Below are 15,393 nucleotides of genomic sequence, written 5' to 3'. Positions count from 1 at the left end.
GCCCACAGTGAATAAATATGGTTGCACCTTTGTAAGAGAGGAGAGAATTGGGCTCACATGAAGTGGCGATAATGAATTAAACTGAATTAAACTTTGGTACATATTAGAGAGATGTTAGTTACTATATAAAGTAATATAATTAATTAGCCCAGGAAATCTGTTAAATATTATATGAGGTTACCAATGGGTTTCCTGCCTCTGGGCCCCACAGACCAGCAGGAAGCGAGGGAGTTGACATTTGCAGATCTTCTCCCATAAGAACCTCATGGCAGCTTGGAAGAAAATCGTGGGCTCCATAAGTGTTATTAAACTCTACCCCTCTAATTGCTTAATGTCATTTAGTTTTATAAAGTTTGATCAAGCGTTAAGAAGCAGACTGCTCTGCAGCTTGCACCAGCCAAAGTCCAGAGGAGCCCAGCTGGTTTCTCTACAGCTGCTCCAAGAACAACACTGGCTGCAACAAGAAATTGTTCAAATGCTCCCAATTAGCTCCTAACCAACCCTACTTACCACCACTAAGAGCATTAGGAATGAAGCCCAGCCCTGCTTTTTTTAAAGCATCTCCTGATGGAGTACCAAATCTAAGTGATATTTTTCCAGCAGAACTCTAATGTTTACTCCTCCACGTGGCAAAATGCTTCCAGCGGCGTTGGTTACAGCTGTATGTGGATCTCATGTCTTGTTACTCAGATCCTGCTGCCTCTCTCTGCAAACATCTATTGGCCGTAACAGCTGATGCCAGCTCAGTCCAAGCTGACAGATGCAGAATGACTTTTGGTTTTATTCCCCTTGTGCTCTGAAATTTTCATTTCAAAATGCAATATCGAATTGGCCCTGACAAGAACCAGGTGTTAATTCTGATCAGACAGTTACTTCATTACTGTCCGTATTACTCATCCTGCTCTACTGCCTTTTCCTCTCCCAGAGTAGCTAAACTCAGCATCTTCCTGCTCATAGAAGTGCAGTTGGTTTCCACAAAACATGACTTTCTTTGGTGACAAGGTGATTTGTAATTTTAGGGAGTTAGTTCCCACGAAGAGACCAACAGTCACTGATGTTAGGGACAGGTCCAAGTACCAAACATCCCCCTGTGCTAAAAGATCTGGTTGTTTTTGTACACTTTGGGAGTCTGGGCTGGCAGGTTAGAGTTAGAGGTGGGGGTGGAGAGAAAGAAAAATGGAGAAAGAGAAAAGAAGGAAGGGAAAAAGAAAAAAGTATAGGGCTTGTTGAACACTGATGGACCACAGCCTGCCCAGGCTGGAGGCAAATCCTCTCCAGTGTTTGGGGTCTCTTCAGGTGCTGCTGGCGCTGTGCTGTATGGCTCTCAGTGCTGTACCACTTTGAAAGGAGAGATACTAGCACTGTCCCTGCCTCTTTGAAAGCTGAGTTCACAAGTGCATCTTCTCATTTTTGAGAACTATTCCCGTCATCGTTCTCTATATCCAACGTGAAACTTGCTCAATTAAGTCCCTTGCAACACAACAAGGCAAAGACCTCCTGCCACCAGCAGAAGTTGTTTTGACATCCGGCTCAGCAGCAGGATGAAGCACGCCCAGGAGCTGATTTCATGACGTCCCATCCAGGTTTGGATTGCCATGCTGTTTTTCAGCCCTAATAGCTCTCCAACTTTGACAGACAAGCTGTTGTTTTTATTGTATATATCAAAGAGTAGCATCTCGCTGGAAAGGCATCTCTAGCATTGGAAATGCTCCCCTGGCATTTTCTCTACCTTATCATCTTATCCTAGCTATAAAAAATTCATCTTTGGGTTTGGCTTCCCTGTTTGTGCAGTGGCTCGGTGGTCTGGCAAAGCAGGAGCTCAAGGCCTCCTCTGGAGATTTCATCCTTAGCTGCGCCGAGTTCTTTTCTCCGCCACACTGCCCTTACCCTCACCCATGTGTGCTGGTAACTTCTGAGAGGATCTCAAAAAAGGGAATTTTCCAAACTGAGTAAACATTTCCTATGACGAAAAGCAGAACAAAAAGAAATAAAACAAAGGGATGGGTCCCATAGTGACAGATACTTGTGTGAATGCCAGAGCACTTTAAACCCTCATCAGTAAAGACATGAACACAAAGAGGTTATTAAATCATCTCTTTCTTTAAAATTTGTTTCACAGACAAGCTGGCTCCACAGGGCAAAAATAAGCAATGGAAAAAACTACAATCATGCATAGCAAGAGCAGCATCTCTTCTGGAGGTTTGGGGCTTGCCCTTCCTCCAGCCCTGCACTTTCTCACTGCTCTGTAGAAGAGCAAACCGCTCAGTGTGAAAGTGCCAACTTGGTGAAAATGCAAAGATGGACATGCAGCAAGAGAAGGTGTCAAGAAAGCTCTTGTTTAGCCTTTAAATCTTCCTGTTGCTAATGTGCCTTCTGATTGCCATCTCTCTTGATTTCAGGACACAGCTGTCCTCACCGTGTAATGGCAATGATGCGTATCTAAGCCTGCACCAAAGTGCAAATGCCTCCATGGAAGGGTTGGAAGAGGCTGATCAACATCCAGGGGAAGTTACATCCATCCATGTGGATTATGGATAACCCCCTCATCGTCAGCACCTTATAAACCCGTTTTATTGTGTTTGTTCCAGGAGAGGTGGGAGCTTCCATCTCTCCCCTTCACAAAGAAGCGAGTGAGAGCAGCACGCAGACTCACACACACCTTTGCTCCTGCACAGCTGAGCTCGCACGAGGGTGGGATATTTTGCCCAAACACCTGTGCCCCACAACATTTACTGATGTCAAAGCGCCTTAGGATTCCTGAGCTGCAGCCAAGCGCGTTAGTGCAAGCACTGAATTATAGATGTGCCTGGAACAGAGGGGCAGGAAAATTTTGAACCTTTTCAGCCAGCTGCTGCCTGGTGGAGGCGGGGGCTGTTTGTTCGTAGAGCTTGGCTGCAGCCATCGCTATTGGTTTTGACTGGGATGCGTGTGACAATGATTCCAGGTCATGTATTCTCCGAGACAAACCACAGGGAGACTGTGTTTTTGTCTTAATGATTCAGGCATGATTATCACTTTGTCATTTGTAAAAGATCACAGGCTCTGAAGGTGGGAGATGTTGTCAATTATGTAGCCATATGTAATCAGCCGGCTATGGAGGAATATCCTCCCAGCTCCAGGTTTATTACATTGAAAAGCTTTCTGTGGGCCAAGAAGGTGCTGGTTTTAAGAAACTCTTTAATGGACTCTTCTAAAAAGACATTTCATGGAATAAAACTTAAGTGGATTAGATAAAAATACCAAAGCAAGCCAACAAAGTTATCTCATCACAGACATACTGACATGCCTCCCAGAGAGGGGAGAAATCCAATTCCTTGCATCTGGATTTCCTGGTTCATTAGAAAGATACAGAGCATCCAAGACAATCTAAGAACTGAATAAACATCTAACAGAGCATCAGCATCTCTACAACTCTTCTAAGAAGCTGAAAACAGATTTTGTAGTGCGGTGCTCCAAGTCCAATGTTTTGGCATATGTTGTCTTGAGATTTTCATGAATTGCAAATAAATGTATGAGGCAACCAGAAGAGAAAGTGACAGTGCCCCAAGACAAAACAGATGCATGTGTAATAGCTCAGATTTGGCATGGACTATAGCATATGCCTTGTAGACCAAGGAACACCTCAAGCGTTACAGGGAAAACATCATGGTTTAATAAAACCATGGGTTTTATTACACAAGTTATGGGGATTTAATAAAACTACGTGATGCTAAATTTGAGAAACAAGAATAATTAAACCTGGCCTGTAGAAGAAGGTGCTCCGCTGAGATGAGCAAATCCCAGCACTGTCTTCAGTGGTCAGAATAAGCAGCCCACATGGAGACTTCATTTATTTGTACGAGAGTTCTTGGGAAGGCAGAACTTCTCCATACTTCCTCTGTCCAGCTTGTAAATCTATGTGCAACTCTGCAAGTCACAGGAGAAAACAAATATGAGATGCTTTTACAGAGGAAATGCATCTGTGCAAAGGAAACTCCAAATTGGTCCCTCTAGGACCTCCAAACTAAAATAACAAACAAGAGGAACAGAAGCCAGTGGCACTAAGCCATACGCATACAAAGCGTGTACAAACCACTTGGTGAGACTGAGCGATTGTCTGCAACCAGCACCAGCAGAGGCGCTGGGCACTGGCAGCAGTCGGTGGTCCTGCGGCAATGCTGTGATGCGGCAATGCACAAATCCTGCAGTGCCCACAATCCAGGACAGGGCCAACTCCAAAATTACATCCAAAGCTCCTTAAACATCAGGAGGCTGCAGAAGCTATTTGTCGCTCAGCCTGGAGGCTTTACAGAGACACTCCCAAGAACAACCATTTTCCAGGAGGGTTATTCACCCCTTCTTCACTCGCCACTTGAATCTGAACTTGCAAGGGCAGACTTCTGCTTCTTTATAAAGCAGCCTTAAAAAAGTCATGTATAACCTCTGTCTTTTTTTAAAGGCATAGAACATCTGCAGAATTCACGTTCAAGCTAAATGCTTCTCAAACATCAAGTAGGGAAGGAAACAGAGAAGGGAGGAGAGCTCCCAGTCGCTTTGATCAGGAGTCTCCCAGGAGCGGAGCTGCCCAGCAGTGGCTCACCAGGAATTGCTTACCAGTGGCAGTGGGGCTGCCCCCGAGCTCTTCACCCCTTCCTGGGGGCTTCTAGGACTTGTCTGCTGGTGTAGCTGGAGCATGAGCCTGGGAAACATCAAATCACCTTAGCACCTTGGCTGCAAACTGTGGCTCCTCAACTGCCTCATCACACCCAGCTGAGATTCATGGACACCTTTAGGAGCTGGGTTCAGGGGGGAGCTCTGGGCTAGGAGCCACCTAGGGACTAAGTGGTGTACAAGCTGTGAGGCTCAGGGGGCTCCCAGCCCCAAAGAGGACCCCGAGGGGTGACTACAGGGTGATCAACACACCCCGTGTGGACATACCTAAGCACTTGTGAACATTTATGGGATCTCCACGTGATGTATGTAATGCCTAGGCCAGGTCAGCATGTTAGCCATCGTACCGCCTGCTTGCATGGCCTTACGTGATCCGCTCTAACTGGCGCTCCTCGGCTGGCTGACGCCTTTGCTTCATCACCAGAACAGCACGTCTCCTGAGGGCAGTAGACAGATAGTTGTCCTGCTGCTGAAGCAAGAGAGAAATATCTCGAGCAGCAAAACTATAGTCTGCTCGGCTCTCTCATCCCTTATTTATCTGACCTGCCAGGCAAATTAGTCTGGATAAACAGTAATTGAGAATCGTCCACATTACGTTTTACAAATCACTTTGTGAATTACCTTAGGTACAAAGCACGATTCCTGCTTTCTGTTCAGATGGCGAAAACTCTGAATAATGAGTGACAGCTAACAAACGGCAAACAGCTCCTAGTGATCGCGCTGCAGCATGCACACAATCATTCGGCATTTGTAAACATTTTAATGAACACTAATGATTGTCTGAAGAGCTGGAGATTACAAATAACACGAGATCCCAAACAGCCACAGAATAAAAGCGGTGTGGTGCCTCATTACGACATCCCCCCTCCCCCCAAAAAAGAAAACCTAACTAAATGCGATTCTCTGTCCCATCTGAGGCAACACACACACAGCTTGGAGCCTCCACGCAATGTTGGGTGCCGCCAGCTGGGAGCTGAGCTGGGAAAGGGGGAGGGAAAGGGAAAGGGGAAGGGGAAAGGGAAGGGGAAGGTGCAGGACGCGGCTGGGGTCCCTCGGGGGCGCCCGGCTGCGAGGTGCCCTCGCCCCCAGCCCCGCGGGGCTGACAAGAGCCCCTCGGCCGCCCCCCAGCAGGGCCGGGTGGACTGAAGGGGAGCTCTGCGACAGCTCCTGATGGGAAAACGGCTCTGGGAGGAACCTGGAGGCGACAAACCTCCCCGCGAGGCAGCCTCGTGCGCGGTTCTGGGTTCCCAGAATTTTGTTGCTTCGCTTTAATGTTTGGTCTCTGTTCTTCAGAGGCGTTCACGAAGTTGAACGTCCGACTTCCCCAGAAGAGAAGCAGCTTGGTCGGGGCCCCGGCCCTGCCCCACGCCGCCCCGTGCGCTCCGGGCCCCGGGTGCCGGCGGCAGGAGCCGCATCCCGCGGCACCAGACCCGAGTTACTCCCAGAAACCCAACACGTGCGGTCTGGAGGGGGGGCAAGAGCATCGCCCCTGCCCCGGTGCTCGAGGGCCGCTGGCTAGGTGCTAATTAAAGGACAAATGAAGCCTTTAACGTCTCTCCCCGCAGCCCCGGGGACCTGAGGCAGGCACCGGGAGCGCTCCCCACGGCCGCTGCTGCCTCCGGGGGCGCTTCGGGGAGGCGCTGACACGGCCCGGGGGGGCTCGGGGGAGCGCAGGGATGCTCGGGGGGGGGGGGGGGGCGCGCAGGATGCGACCGGCTTTGGGGGGGGAAGGGGAGGTCCGGGCTCCCCCCGGGGGGGCCGGGGTTCGGTACCGGGGGGGCGGGGAGGCGGGGCCGGGCCGGGCCGGGCCGGGGAGGGGCGGCGGCGGCGGCAGCCCCGCGGCTGCGGCTGGGTGCGGAGCGGCGGGGCCATGGAGAGCGGCGGGGCCCTGGGGGGCGGCGGGGCAATGAACGGCTCCGCCGCCGCCGCCTCCGGGCGCTTCGCCCCCGGCGGTACGGCGGCGCTGGGAGCGCTCATGGCGCTGCTGATCGCTGTCACCGTGGCCGGTAACGCGCTGGTGATGCTGGCCTTCGTGGCGGACTCCAGCCTGCGAACCCAGAATAACTTCTTCCTGCTCAACCTGGCCATCTCGGATTTCCTAGTGGGTAAAGTGCTGCCCCGCCGCGCCGCGCCCGGCTGCAACTTGGGGACGGGACGGGACGGGACGGGCAGGCACCCGGGCTCCATCCCAGCCAGCACCCCCGGGGCTCCCCGCTTCTCCCCCCGGCACCCCTCTGCACCTCGGGCTCCCCCCCTGAAGCCCCGGGGCGAGCAGAGCCGGCAGCGGCCGCGCTCCGGCCCCGGGGCTCTTGCGAGGTCGCCCCCGGCCCCCGTGGCCTCCCCCGCGCAGTGCCCCCAGTTTCGGTGTAAATGGCCCCCTCCGGTTGCAGGTGCCTTCTGCATTCCCCTGTACGTGCCCTATGTGCTGACGGGGAGATGGATCTTCGGGAGAAGCCTCTGCAAACTCTGGCTGGTGGTTGATTACCTGCTCTGCACCTCCTCGGTCTTCAACATCGTGCTGATCAGCTATGACAGATTCCTCTCGGTGACAAGAGCGGTGAGTCCTGGCATGGCAGCTGAGAGGGGAATAACTCTGCCCCTGCTTTATCCTCCCAGATTCGCTGCAATAATTAAAAGCTTTTTTAATCCTTCAGGAACTATGCATCTTTTAGCCCGGTGATGGAAAGCAATAATTATCCACAAGTACATAATTCAGTTGTGGCCTCAGATTATTATTTCTGGCATAATTAAATCGTTTAAGGTTCAGACCGCATTGTGCAGGTGTTCCCTTCTCAGATAACAGGACAGTGTACAAAGTGAGTCAGCAAGGTAAGCAGACCTATTGCTAACTTCCAGGGGCTTGTTATCTCCAGGACAAAGAAGCAGATCGCGGTTGGACTCTCAGCTTCTCCCTGGCCACCAAAGCCGAGGAGGTTTCAGTACCAACTTCAGCAGGGCACTTCTTAGAGGTCGTTGGGCATGGGGAGATGAAAATGCTCAGCCTTTTGCAGGAAGAAATGAGCAGCTCACGGGCTGCTTGTTTTTTTCCATGACTCCAAGTACGAAGCGGATTAGCTACAAGGAGCCTGGGTTCAGAGAGACCCAGAGCTAAACGCCTGCCTAGCCCAGAGTTTGAGGCATGCCTCTCCCCCGGAGTTGCAGGGTGTAGCTAGGGACAACTCATGCAAGTGGCTGGGAGCAGCAGCCTGCTGGGCTCAAACCAAGTCAGTACATTTCCACTGAGCAGAAGCCACGTCTGTTTTTGGAGCTGCAAGACGAGGGTTCTAAGTCTTCCCTGCAGGAGTGTGATTTATCTAGCAATTGCTCCCGTTGCCTATGGCATATGAATTTGTTACACTGCTGGGAGATTGCCTAGCAACTTTACCAGAAACGCTAACAGTTCATTTGTGAAGAGCCTCAACCAGTTGGTGTCTGTGGCCATCCTTAAGGAAAGGTTTCCCCACTGCAGGTCGCCTACAGAGCCCAGCAAGGCAACACCAAGCGAGCGGTGCTGAAGATGGTGATGGTGTGGGTGTTAGCCTTCCTGCTTTATGGACCTGCCATCATCAGCTGGGAGTATATTTCGGGCCAGAGCATCATACCCACCGGGGAATGCTACGCTGAATTTTTCTACAACTGGTATTTTCTCATGACAGCCTCCACGCTGGAGTTTTTCACCCCTTTCATCAGCGTAATGTTTTTCAACCTGAGCATTTACCTGAACATACAGAAGCGCACCAAATTACGCCTGGATGTTTTCCATGAAGTGCACAACCAATCCTTCACTGAAGAGATGGAAATGAGCCCAGAAGCCAAGCTTTCTTTGAAATGCTGTAAGTGGGAGCAGAAGGAGCCCGCTGAAACCCTCAACCTCTCTAACAGCAAAGCACAAGCAGTAGCCTCCACTGCCAGCCTTGGTGCAAAAGACCTGCAGACGCCCAGCTCAGGGAGCTCTGAGAAACCCAAGTGTTGCCACAAAAAGAGCTGTAAAAATTCAGCGTGCACTCTGTCCTTAGAGAAGCGGATGAAGATAGTTTCCCAGAGCATGACTCAACGCTTCAGGCTCTCTAGAGACAAGAGAGTGGCCAAATCACTGGCAATCATTGTGGGCATTTTTGGAATTTGCTGGGCACCATACACCCTCCTCATGATTATCCGTGCCGGCTGCCATGGCCACTGCATCTCTGATTACTGGTATGAGACTTCCTTCTGGCTGCTGTGGATCAACTCAGCTGTCAACCCTGTCCTATACCCTCTCTGTCACTACAGCTTCAGAAGAGCTTTTATTAAACTCCTCTGCCCGAAGAAGCTAAAGATCCAACCTCACGATCCTCTCCAGAACTGCTGGAAGTAAAGCTAGCCCTGTGTGCGGATGAGAAAAGCCTTCTGTAGCACAGGTTTTTATGAAAGAACAGTACTGTAGCTTGCTTCCTTGGAAGAAGCTGGGGCCACTGGTCTGGCACACATGAGGAAGGCAGCAGTGAGATCACTGTTAAATAACTCTAGTTCATCACCAACAGAAACAAACGGAATAGAAGGGTAAGGCGGTTGTTTTTTTTTTTATTATTTTTTTTACATTAATCACGGACAGTGAAATAAATCTGTGTCCTGCACCTGCACAAAAGAGCACAGAAGAGCTCTGCTGCCACCTAGTCAGCCTGCGTGGCAACAACGTTTTGTTAAAATAAGTAACCTGAGACCACTGGACTAAACTACAGTTTACACTTAGGATATTACATGATTATACTGAAATAAAAGAATGGACCTCAGAAAGAAAACCACCTCATTTATCATTGCTACTACAGCAGCTTCAGCCATAAGCTGGGTCCCCACTGCACGTGGTGCTGCAATAGATGTCCCTTCCACTCCCCGAGAAGGGGCAAATCTCTGCCACGAAGAGCATACAGATGGACTTAGGGGCACCAGGTATCCTGAAACATTCTGTTGGCATTCCCTGCTTCAAAACGGATCTGATTCCCTTTGCGTCCAGCCACACACCAGCCCTTACTCCCATGATACGTGGGTGCGCTTCTCTCCTGCCCTTCGCCAAAGCTTCCTGTCTCTTCCTCCATTGCAAAGCTTCCTCTCCTCTCTCAGCAGCTCTCCTTCCTCAGGCACTGCCCTGTGTCCTGCAGCAGCTGTCTGCCTTCTCCCCTTTTGACTGTCAGCTGCTGGACCGGCTGTGCCGTGCACCACGTGGATCAGCAGCACAGCACCACCAGGTGAGCAGCATCCAGCCCAAGGGCGTGCAGCAGGAGCAACAAGCACAGTCACTGGCCCTGCAGGATGGTGGGAACCCTGACAGCCTCGAAGAACAGGGCTGCTGAGCCTACAGGAAAGGCGTCAGCAGGGTTTCAGCTTCTCCACGGGCTCTCCCTCAGACCTTCCTAAGTCTCATCTGCAGGACCTCATATTTACTCTTCCAGCAATGCGTTACCAATGACAAGTACTGGGAGAAGTGAAGTTTGCATTCCATTTTTTAAGGTAGTTTCAGACCTCCTAACTTCAGCAAGCTCTCCAGAACTCTCACATGCTTTCTTTTAAAGCACATTATTTTGAACAGAGACCCTGGTCAAGCTGTTCCAAGCAACATAAATATCTTTTTACTATTATTTATTTTTAAAGCAGTCAACTAATTCCACAGATAAAGCACCAGATTCAAGAGACCAGGGATCTATCCTCAGTCTTAACAGGAGATCTGGGGCATTTTCTCTCTGCTTCCCATCTCACACTTTATCATGCTTGCCCATGCAGTCTATAACCTCTTCGGGAACAGAGCCAGAATGACCATAAAGTGAAAGACTAACTCCCAATGTCTGCTGGCATCGTTCAGTGCTATAGTAATACGAATACGTAATTAGTTGCCATGGCAAACTCTCATATTTAACAGTATTGTACAAGGAAGCTCAGAATTGTAAGTCTGAAAACTACATTTACAAATGGAAACCCAAATGCCGTAAAGTAGAACCCAAAAGCTTCTGATGTTGTGATTGCCCATTACACTTGGCTACTGCGAGCAAACTGTTTCTTGGCTGTTGCTAGGAATAAAATAAATCACTACTCAACTTTTTTTCCAGTGACATTTGCTGAGTAGATCAATATTGTTGTCTGAAGTCAGGTTTTAAATGAAGTCTTGTTTTGTATATATAGCTCAGTCTTGTGACATGTTCAGTCAGACCATTATGTATGAATTCAAATATATGCTTTGAAGTAAGTGTGCTAAGAACTGCCAGTATGCACAGTTGAGCCTGCTTGTACCTTTCCTTGTGTCTGCTACCTTCTGAGAACCCCAATAAAGTATTTTTCTACAAAACTTGCCGAATATTGTATGGTAACCAGAGTGTTGCTGGAAACAACGAAAACCAACTGAAAGTAAAACCTCTTTGGGTTTGTCTGAGAAGACAATTAAAGCCTATACAATTTAATAATAATAGTAGAAAAAAGCTCCTCAAACAGCTGCATTTCGCTTACCAATGATTAGTAGGTTCTTGATGGCACACACAGTTGGTGGTGAACGCATAGCACTTAATTCTTTCCAATTCTAGTTCTTTTCCAGAGCACATTACACGAAACTTAGATCTGAAAACATTACATTAACCTTCTCTCTTCCTGTGACTCATGAAATCCACTAGTCTGCCTAAAAACAGACAAAGTCAGAACGTGAACAAGAGACTAGTTTCCAGCTGTGTTTGTCTTCATTTGTTCACAAAGAGAGGACTACTATATTGTTCAGTCTGATAAAAGTTACATTACTTTAAATTACACCTAAAGAAAAGGAAGGAGGAATCATTCCTGTCTGTTTTACCTAGTATTCAAAACAGCAGGTTTAAATAAAAACCCTTCTCTATCTGTCTGTATCCTATGGTTCTAAAAGATGACTTCTGATACTTACCTAAACTTAGCTGTAAGTGATTTTATTCACTGGCAGATTTTGCAGGGAAGATACTTCCATTCCCTCCTCCTGCCTTGCCAAATACAAAAGCGAAATAACTACTTATGCCTGTATGTGAAGTCACACCTGAGCCTGGTTTTCATACTCAGAATGTTATCAGCTAGTTTGAAGTTTCAGGGTAGCTGATGATTAATTCAAATAAGGTAAAAGGAGTATTGGAATTCTGCTGGTTTTTAGTGTTCGGAATATAAATGTCTATATGCACTTGGAAGAGGCAGGGAGTAGGGAGCACCTCGGCATAATCAAATATGAACTGTGAAAAAAGCATTACCATTAGGCAATGCAGGGCTCCTCATCAACTAACCTACCAAAACACACACGTATTCTCTGCTACCGTACCTCTTAAAAAAGTTGCCCAATTTCTATTGTCTAGACACAAAAAAAGCAGACAGGACCTGTTTTCAAAAGAAAAAAAAAAAGACATGAAAGATGATTTGCTGTAATTTTGAATATGCATCAAGTAGTTGTGGAAGCACAGACACAGAGGAAAAAAACAAACAAACAAACAACTATTTCCAGAGAGAAGGATCCAATTTATGCATGGAGTGTTAGTAAACAGTATTCATGCAGTTATAAATTGTACTCAGGAGCTTTTTAAAGAAACAGGCTAAATGACTTACTGTAAGACCCGCTTGGAGGCAATGTCAGCTCCCTTAATACAAATCTACACTCCATTAACTAGAGGATGGAAAGGGCACAATAACGAGGTCTGTGGTCTTTTCATAGAGCAGTGTCTGCATATCAATAAACTATCAAAGAACATTTTTCAGCACAGCTACTTTCTTCTTGGCTCTGTGATGCTTCCTCCCTAATCACCAATAATGAAATATCTCTTTCCACAGATAGAAGATCCTTGCTCACACAGCCTCTCTTCAGTGCCCTTCCTCAATTATGATTCCTTATTTGTTCTCACCAACCTGTAGTTATATAAATTGCTGCATTGTGTTCCAGAGACATCACTGAAGCTTCATTAGCTCGTGTAGGAGGCTACACAGGAAGAGACAATGCAAGAAGAGCTTTTGTTGAAAAACACCTGTCTGGGATAATCAATGAGACTTGCCAAGAGGGATAGGCTTTGAAATCAGGAAGATGTGATTTTATTTTGATTTGAAAGAGTGCTAACGTTTTCCTTCCTTGTGTGGAAGGAAACATTCAATCTCAGAACTAGGACGGAAAAACACTAAGTTAGTTTCATTCATACAGAGAAGTTTAACAATGTGGTTTCTAAGAGGGAGGAGCAATTTTTCATAACCCCAGCCCCTATGCAGTGATACCAGAACAACTTTGAAATTTGGAACTGGCCTTGAAAGAGACCTTTCTCCTTCACCCTACTGAAATTATTCTGCAAATAGATGGAACAGAGCAAGGAGTATTTTTCTATTATTATTTTTACTTCTGACCTAGGAAACACAGGTAAGAACAAAAACACTTCACTTGCCACCCTGGATGAGAGCCAAAAGAGAGAAAAACTCACTTGGTTTCTGACACCACGAAACTAGCATTTCTCATGAAGGATTTCACAGACGTACTTGTGGATAGCAGGAAGCTCATAATGCTGCTGTGTTCCCTCATCCTTGAAGGAAACCTCCCTTTCCTCCATACCTTTGCACAACGTATTTTTCTGCCAGTACAGTTGTATTTGCAGCATTAAGGCAATGTTATATTATAAAAAGCAATCAGGAATTGTGCAGGGTGAAAGGCATCATCCATAACCTGTTACCACAATTTTATCAAGATATTCAGCTACCATGGGCACTCAAATCCCACTGCTGCCTGGGGAAAGGAAGACTTGGACACACCACAAAGGCAAGACAACCAGGTCTGTCAGCAGCCCGTTCCTGTGAGCTCAGGAATGCTTATGACTCATTAAATCAGCACCATTTTTGACGCTGTAGTCCAGGATGCATGAATACTACTTATTACTAGGTATTTACAAACCACACACTTTTACTCCATAATTTACAACCTGTTTGCACAGCCTGAGTATAAAAGGGAACTGATATTTAATCCAATTACCAAGCATTATCGGTAGTGCTATGCATACACATTTGTGGGGGAAGAACGGGACTATTATTTTTCCATTTGTAAAATTCTACAACTTGATACCATTTAACAGTGACTCAGATGCACCAGGCAGGACTTTTTGTTGTAATGTAAAGGCTTTTCTTACACATCAGAAACCTGTCAGTAATTCCTAGCCCCCTCCTGCCGTAACGGACAATGATCATACATTAGAGATGGCGAGGCAGTGCCGTGGAAGTAGGCAGTTGTGGTGCATATGTGTACAAACACCACAAGCATCCATCCCGTGCACGAAAATGTAAAGTTCATGGCAAAAATAGTTTTTATAGGCAGGCTGTGCCCACAAGCTGACACCTGTCCTTTAAAGCACAAAAATGCATCCATGATGTGGCATTGACTTCTGAATTCTTTTTTAACACAGTATCCCGGGATTCAGCAGCACAATTAACACTGAAGGAAAACTGATTGCTGTGTAGTTAATAATCTCAATTCAAGATATCTCTCTGAGCATTCACAAACAACAAGCTCTCTGCTAGAAGGGCAGTGACAGTTCTGGCAAATACTTTAGCCTTTAAGTAACAGCTCACACACAGCTTTAGTCATTTGAAGCTGTTTATTGAACAACAAACAATGACGGGAGTTGCATATATAATTCCTTGAACATGAGGTTGCACAGACACCCTGCAGCGTTCATGAATTGATGATGGATTGACAAAGCAGAGCTATTACCCTCCATTATGAAAATAATTTACTCTCCAAAAAGCACAAATTCAATAGGCCATTACAGCTAAAGCACTGTTTAATATCTCTGATACAGCTTGTATTCAAAATATACAGGGATAAAATAATATGTATAAAACTTGCATGAAGCCTGTGTTAAGCAGTCTCATAATTAGGAATTAAGCTGTTATTCAAGAGCTTTCATGAAAGTAACAAGCAGGAAGATCCTTTGTTGTTGCTTTTGGTACTTGAATCTATACGACAGTGGCAAAGTGCTTCACAGAACCACATGGACAGAAGAATGCCAACAGGTAGCTCCTTCTAGAGTAAGGTAAAAGGCTGAAGTTAAACATGCACAGATGACGGGCACTGCCTGCACAGAGCAACACAGCAAATCAAAACCTCGACAGAGGGACAAAATGCCCAACATATCCCTTCTGAAATTCTCAGCAGGAAGAACTCATGCAGACAAAAGCATGCAGAACAGTTCATAAGGAGCTTAAATCCACTAGAAACTCCCCTTCAGAAATCCCACACGGCTTCTGAGCAGTTTCAAAGTGGCCATCTCAAAAATGCTTTCTGAAAACACAGGTTTGAGTAATTTCCTTGGAATAAACTAGAAGCACAACCTTTTTCACTCATCTCTTGAGAGCTAGCCCCAGCTGAAGTGTTGAACAAAAGACTACGAAAGTGGAAATCAGCTATTTAAGGTCATCACGACCAACTCATCCAAGTAACTGTGTTTTCATCTCAGCAATTAATTCACCAGGTACTCACTTTTATGGAGTGCCATTCAATCACAATTCATAAATAAGGACATTTTCTAATCAATGTTAACCACTCACAAATCTGGCATGATGGGGTATGAAATCAGCAAATAATACAACAGAAGAATTTCCTCCTCCACACCAAACCAACCCAGAACATGAATATTAGCTAGCCTAAATGCAAGCTAGACAACAGTGTCTAAAGAGGTATTTGTTTTGCTAGGATCCTCCAAATCGTGTTAGAAAAATGGATATATTAAAAGAAGAGCAAGCATAAAATAT

General features: G+C 46.7%; 1 protein-coding gene across 1 annotated transcript; it reads left to right on the top strand.

The window, feature by feature from the left end:
- Positions 1 to 6,520: 6,520 nt before the first annotated feature.
- On the top strand, positions 6,521 to 9,004 carry HRH3 (histamine receptor H3). Its single transcript, XM_032198535.1, has 3 exons — positions 6,521 to 6,755; positions 7,041 to 7,207; positions 8,120 to 9,004. The coding sequence occupies exons 1-3, from the start codon at positions 6,521 to 6,523 to the stop codon at positions 9,002 to 9,004; spliced, it is 1,287 nt and encodes a 428-aa protein (XP_032054426.1).
- The last annotated feature ends 6,389 nt before the right edge of the window (positions 9,005 to 15,393 follow it).

The sequence above is a fragment of the Aythya fuligula genome, chromosome 16 (assembly GCF_009819795.1).
Source record: "Aythya fuligula isolate bAytFul2 chromosome 16, bAytFul2.pri, whole genome shotgun sequence".
Taxonomy (NCBI): domain Eukaryota; kingdom Metazoa; phylum Chordata; class Aves; order Anseriformes; family Anatidae; genus Aythya; species Aythya fuligula.
The sequence above is the reverse complement of the archived record's forward strand: the minus strand, read 5'-3'. Positions and strand labels throughout refer to the sequence as shown.

Bases quoted from the DNA above. Each gene is read 5' to 3' on its own strand.
- HRH3 (XM_032198535.1), top strand. From the start codon at position 6,521: ATGGAGAGCGGCGGGGCCCTGGGGGGCGGCGGGGCAATGAACGGCTCC. The intron at 6,756-7,040 runs GTAAAGTGCTGC...CTCCGGTTGCAG, and splicing joins CATCTCGGATTTCCTAGTGG to GTGCCTTCTGCATTCCCCTG. The intron at 7,208-8,119 runs GTGAGTCCTGGC...TCCCCACTGCAG, and splicing joins TCCTCTCGGTGACAAGAGCG to GTCGCCTACAGAGCCCAGCA.